The sequence below is a fragment of the Microtus ochrogaster genome, unplaced genomic scaffold (assembly GCF_000317375.1).
Source record: "Microtus ochrogaster isolate Prairie Vole_2 unplaced genomic scaffold, MicOch1.0 UNK48, whole genome shotgun sequence".
Classification (NCBI taxonomy): domain Eukaryota; kingdom Metazoa; phylum Chordata; class Mammalia; order Rodentia; family Cricetidae; genus Microtus; species Microtus ochrogaster.
Genome location: NW_004949146.1, coordinates 1735283 through 1741892, shown reverse-complemented (window position 1 = coordinate 1741892; position 6610 = coordinate 1735283). Strand labels below are relative to the sequence as shown.

The following is a 6610-nucleotide window of genomic DNA, read 5'->3' as shown; positions in this document are numbered from 1 at the left end:
GACCAGGCTGGTCTCGAACTCACAGAGATCCGCCTGCCTCTGCCTCCCGAGTGCTGGGATTAAAGGCGTGCGCCACCACCGCCCGGCTAACTTTTCAGTTTTTTAAAAAAAAAATGTATGGGTATTTTGCCTGCATGTACATCTGTGTGCTATGTGCATGCCTTCTGAACCAGAAGAGAGCATTGGGTTCCCTGGAACTGGAGTTGTAGATGCTTGTGAGTTACCAGGTAAGAGTTAGGAAGCATACCTGGGTCTCTGAAAGAATAGCAACTGTCCTTAACCACTGAGCCATCTCTTCAACGTCTTTTATTGCTTTTGGTTTTTTAAGACATGTGCTCACGATGTAGGATGTACTGGAACTATTATACATCAGGACGGCCTTAAAAACAAAAAAATCTGCCTGTCTCTGCCTCCACTCTCTACACAGGCATAATTATTCCTGCTAGTTGTTACTGAAGAATCCTTCTGACCATGTTATCAAAGGAAGAGTTTACTGCACTTGGAGAAGTGTGACTATCTAGTTCATACTGAAGAACCTATAAGGAAAAGACCAAGTAGTGTGTATATAAAATCTAACACATTTCTAGAAGGTGAGCATTCTCTCAAAGTTTCTGGAGGAATGAACAGAATCAGTCTCTGGCAGTTTAAAGCATGGTTTTTAATAATCATTTCTAGGAGTCCATGGGTAGAAGTTGGCTGACATACCCAATGCAGTCACCCAACATCTCACTAAAACAGAAAAACTCAATGATGAACTAATGCCTGCCTGAAAGGAAATTGAAACAAAACCAAACCAAACCTGTGATTTCACCCCATAACATTCTCCAGCATAGAAACACAAAATCTGCCAGGCATACATCTATAACCTCAGCATTTAAGAGGCTGAGGCAGAAGGGTAAGTCAGAAGCTAGCTTGAGCTCTAAAGCAAAAAAATGTCTGAAGAAAGGAAATGGGGGAGGGGTATTTTCAATCAAATCCACAATTTCTAGTCTAGTTGGAAAAAAAAAATGCAGCTTCCCTTCTGGTTTTCTTTGTTGATGGATCCATTCCTTTGGCACAGCTTATATTCAAAGAAAAAAAGAAGTGGAGTGTGTGTATAAGGGGAGGAGAAAAGCTTTGGGTGCAGATCAGTGGCAGACCCCGTGTAATTAGCATGCAAGAGGCCCAGCTCTGGTTAATCTTAACTGTCAACTCAACACAGCTAAAAAAATCTGAAAGACAGTGACTTGACTGAGGAACTGCCTAGATGAGACTGGCCTGTACACATGTCTATGGGTGAGTGTCTTGATGGAGGAGGCCCGGCCCACTGTGGGCCCCACCATCCCTATAGATGGTCCTGAGCTGTGTAAGAAGGATAACTAATCATGAGCCAAAGAGCCAGCCAGCAAGCAGCATGCAGCATGTCTTTATGGTTTTGCAAGTTTCTGTCCTGACTCCCTCAATGCTAGACTGGCATTTTTTTCTTTTTCTCCTTTAAGTTGTTTTTGGTCAAATTGTTTCATAACAACAGAAAAGGAACTAGAAGAAGCTGTGAGTTCAATCCACAGAAGACAACGAGCAGGGAATCCAGTAGAAGAGCAGGACAATGAAGTTCAAATCTTAACACCCACATAAAAACCAGACATAGCTATGGAAAACAGCACTGAGGGGCAGAGGAAGATCCCTGAGGTTTATGACCACCAGCCTCGCTCAAGTGAAAGGAGATGCTGTCTCATACAACAAGCATGCATGAACCTGATTCCCTTGTCACATGTGCATACAAGACACACAGACACACAAACAAACACAAACACTTTAAGCAAACTATCAAAATATAAGTAAAATTGTTATTAAGAATGAAAGGCTCTTCTCCTTTAACTATGGCGAAAATTAACCAAAAAAAAAAAAAAAAAAAAGGCCTAAAGGCCTAAGAAATGTTAATTCTGAATGAGGTATGGGACCATCAGTTTGAAATGCACAATGCTGGGCGTGGTGAGACACACCTCTCATCCCAGCACTGGGGAGGCCCAATCATTCAATTAAAAAAAATATGGATCAGTGAAGACAAATTGCATATTCAAAGTACATTTTGAGCTTCATCAAGATGAAGCTAGGTGTTATCTCCTTCCCAGACATGCCATACTTTCTGCAAGTGTGAGGCCAAGTACCTCTGGAGGAAGAATGGAAGGGTTATATAGTTCAAACTCACACTGGGAACAGCAGAGAAGTTCCTATAGAGCAGGGCATCCTGACCTAAGGGACACACCCGTTATAGAAAATGGAGAACTGAAGAAAGGAAGTGCAAATCTGCTTGGGTTATACTGTGGATGCCAATCTGAGTGTTCTCAGCTTGGTTGTTGTTATTAATATTATTATTAATATTATATAAAAAGAACATATACATTTAGGAACCAACAGATACTGTCCTGCCTCGTTGTAGGGCCCGAATGATCTAGCAAAATCTACAAATATTCTATATCTCAAATGAAGATAATGGGGGCTGGAGAGATGCCACAGAGGGTAAGAGCACTGGTTGCTCTTTCAGAAGTCCTGAGTTCAATTCCCAGCAACCACATTGGCTCACAACCATCTGTAATGAGATTTGGTGCCCTCTTCCGGCTTGCAGGCACACACTGAGTCAGAATGCTGTATAAATAATAAACAGGTAGATAGATAGACAGAAAATAGATAGGTAAAAGAAGATGATATCTCTTAATATAATGTTTGAAAGTCTTTAAAACAGAGAAGGTAGGAAGCCCAGGACCAAAGCACCCAAGATTGAGTGTCTTGGTACCCTAGGTGTCCTGAAACATACAAAACTGGCACACTGATTCTGAAGAAACAATGTACTAGGAAAAATAAGAAGATGCAGAATATGTTAAACTTTTGGTTAAGAGAATGAAGAAAGCTTCCAGGCACAGACTGCCAAGAGATGCCAGTTGTCCTCACTAGAACTTCTATTTCTGAGTCTTGTCAAAAATACAAATTTTTGCCAGGCAGTAGTGGCGCTTGCCTTTAATTCCAGCACCTGGAAGGCAGAGGCAGGTGGATCTCTGTGAGTTCCAGGCCAGCTTGATCTATAGAGTGAGTTTCAGGACAGCCAGGGTTATACAAAGAAACTTTGTCTTGAAAAACTAACAACAACAAAACAAAACAAAAAAGCAAATTTTTAAGAGCAACACATACTTGCAGGAAGGTACAGTGGGTTAAAAATCCTGATGCCAAGTCTTCAGACCTGAGTTTATCCAATCCCTGGGACTCACATGGAGGAAGGAGTATCAGGCTGTGCTCTGACCTCTATACGCAGACCAATGCAAAAAGTGTATCCACACACAAAATTCGGGGTTTTTCTTGTTTTGTTTTGTTTTAAAGTAACAAATGTGGCCTGGGATACATGAGACCCTGTCTTTAAAAAAGTAAAACTACGGGCTAAATAGATGGCTCAGCAGTTAAGAGCTCTTACAGAGGATCCAGATTCCCTTCCCAGCAACCACATGGCAACTCACAACCATCTGTAACTCTAGTTACAGATTCAATGACCTCTTCTGGCCTCCAAAGGCACCAGGCATATATGTGGTGCTAATATATGTATATAGGCAAAACACACATACATAAAGTTGAAAAAAAGTTAAAAACAGGTAAAAATGATCAGATCCTAAATCAAGGAAAAGTGGGGAGGATGAGGGAAAGAAGAGAGAGAAAGGTAAATATGCACACATATCCTAGGGTGCTATGCAGAAGCAGTGGCAGGAGGATTAAAAAATGAAAGGCAGTCAAGGTTACACAATAGGACACAGTTGTGTACATGCATGATGCACGTGCATGCTTGCATGTGCGAGTGCACCTGTGCACGCATGCACACATAAAGTAAAAAAAAATGAGATGAATGGTTCTTGTAAAAAAAGTTTTTAAAATGCAAAAAATAGGATTAGAGAGATGGCTCAGCAGTTAAAAGCACTTACTACTCTTACAGAAGACCCAGATTCAATTCTCAGCATTTACATAGTGGTTCACTTAATTCCTGGTTCTGGGGATCCAATGCCCACTCCTGACCTCCATGGTCTGCTGCACATATGTGGTGCACATATATTCACAAAAGCTCACACACATACATATATAAACAACCAGTAAATCATTTAACAGTTAACAACAAAAGTTAGAGGGGGCAGAAGTAGAAACAGGCAGATCACTGACAGTCTGAAGTCAGCTTAATCTAGATACTGAGTTCGAGGCCAGCCAAGTTCCACAGAAAGACTGTCTCAAAATAAAAGGAAAGAAAAGTAAAAAAGCAAGAATATAAAAATGAGTATTTTCAAATGGTAAAAATGGGAAACTTAATCCAATAGTTCTACATGGACTACAACTCAACATACCTCCTTCCCTAACATAAATTCAAGTATCAAAATGCTGTATCATAAATTCTCCAACTTAAAGAAGGCATTTAGAATGCAGATGATTCTAGTTCCTCCTCAGGTGCTCATTGTTTGCTGTGTTATCTGGCTATAGTACTTATCCACAATATGCACAGGACCCAGATATGTAGAAGTGCTTATAGAATCTCTTAGTACTCTCATACTTACTCTTAACAAATCATCTATTCTTCCTTCCTTCTTCTCTAAGTCAGAGTTCTTATTGTTTTCTAGTGCAGATATTTTTTCTATTGTGAGGTCAGACTACAAAGACAAAAGCAAACAAACAAATTTAGAATTAGTCACAAAACATTACATGCCATAACATTTTTCTTTTCTTTCTTTCATTTTTTTTTGAAGATGCATTTGCTAATATCAATAGCTGGATAGATAACACAGGAAATTAAATCTGTTTTACTCATCCTATTCTTCAAACCTTAGAATATCTACTAAACCCGTACTGCAAAAATATTAGATCTGGAATTAACTATACAAATCCTCACAACACTGTACATTGAATAAAAAAAATGTAACACTGTAGAACTAAAACCAGCTTTGACTAAAAAGGGATTTCAGGACAGGACACAAGTCTCTAGGAACAAGCGTGCCCTCTAGTGGAAACAGAGAGAAAGTAGAAAGGCAGAAACGTTCTGAGCACTCAACTACCTCTTCAACATTCAAACATTGGTGGTTCCAATAAAATTAAGATGTTATACCGTTCTTGACTGACAAGCATCCTGTGTTGAGGGGAACACAGACAAGAACACCCAATAAACTAACTTATCATGAGAGCTGGAGCAAAGATCTACTACCCTTTTCAAATATAACTTCCTTTTTCCTTTCCTTTTCTTCAGACAGCCTGAGCTAACCTTGAAACCAAGATTCTCCTGCCTTAGTCTTCCCATTGCTGGGATTTACAGCCATAGGAAAATCTCTCAGACACATTCAGTTAATGTTTACAACAGTCTCTAAGTTTGTTTGTTTCTAAAAAAAAAAAAAAAAAAAAAAAAAAACTTCTGAAAACTGCTTTTTTTTTTGAATTTGTTGGTATAACACACTTTGAAATGTAAGTAGGTCTTGTGAGTAAGTAAGCAAGTTTAGGAAATAAACTACTTTCTTAAAGTAGGAAATTAACATTTATTGAAAGCCCACTGTCACCACTGCCTGAGGCAATTGAAATCATCCTAATTTTACAATATATTAAAAGTAAACAATAGAGACAGAATTTGAACCTAGGCCCAGAAACTTTCAAAATGTGTGCTCTTGTTCCCATTCCATGCTGCAGTCAGTACAAGCACGCATCTTACTAATGACCAGAAAGGTGAAGAAAGACCTGTTAAAACACCTTCCAAAGAACGTGAAATACTCGTAATACAAATTCTGAAGAGACTACACAAAGGGGTATAGTCAAAGGTAAAGGGAAGACCAAGAGAAGAGTTACAGACTTCCTATGTAGTTTGGCCTATTCCTGAGGATAGCTCTGCAGTGTGTTGGTCCCCAACCTACCTGGGTCTGTCTGTGCTGGATGGAGATCTGTTTTTGGGAGCTGCAAGAATGTTCTGTATTGCCAGAACCCGTAGAAGAAGGACTGTTTTGCTGAGCCTATAATAAAAGTACATCACCAATCACAGGAAGGTTTTGCATCTTTCTCCACAAACGTGTATGAATAGAAACAATTACCTCTTTATAAAACAAACCTTTCTAATTCAAGACAGAAGTCATGACCAAGAGAAAAATAAAACAAGTTAAATATGAGAGCCAAAAACTAGACGTGGTACCTTCATGTTTCTGAAGATAGGCTTTAAAGAATCAAATGTTTATAAATTATTTTATATAGAGAGAGTGGTGAGTTATTCCTATAATTTTCTTTTTTCACTTATGTTTCAATGTGCCTTTGTCAAAAAAGGTCAGTAATGTAAACAATGCAGAGGACATACAGTCCAAGCAGAAAGGATGGAAGTGGTACTGGACATGGCTCTGTTATCAAGAACACTTGCTGCTTTTACACAGGACCTTGGTTCGATTCCCAGCAGTCACACCAAATGGCTCATTACCATTTGTAACTACAGTGAGACTGTCCAGGACAGCCAGAACTGTTACACAGTTACCCTGTCACAAAAAGCTCCCCCACAAGCCGGGCGGTGGTGGCGCACGCCTTTAATCCCAGCACTTGGGAGGCAGAGGCAGGCGGATCTCTGTGAGTTCGAGACCAGCCTGGTCTA

At 39.7% G+C, this 6610-nt stretch overlaps 1 protein-coding gene across 6 annotated transcripts in view; it reads right to left on the bottom strand.

The window, feature by feature from the left end:
• The window catches only part of Tlk2 (tousled like kinase 2), a 102537-nt gene that overhangs the window by 41681 nt on the left and 54246 nt on the right, over nt 1-6610 (bottom strand). For 4 of the 6 annotated variants that reach the window (XM_013354572.2, XM_005369413.1, XM_026777180.1 and 1 more), the window contains 2 exons: nt 5895-5990; nt 4560-4652 (listed from right to left, as the gene is read on the bottom strand). In XM_013354572.2, the coding sequence (XP_013210026.1) occupies nt 4560-4652; nt 5895-5990 (189 nt within the window). The remainder of the gene's footprint in view (nt 1-4559; nt 4653-5894; nt 5991-6610) is intronic. The other 2 variants (XM_026777182.1, XM_026777181.1) reach the window with 1 other exon arrangement.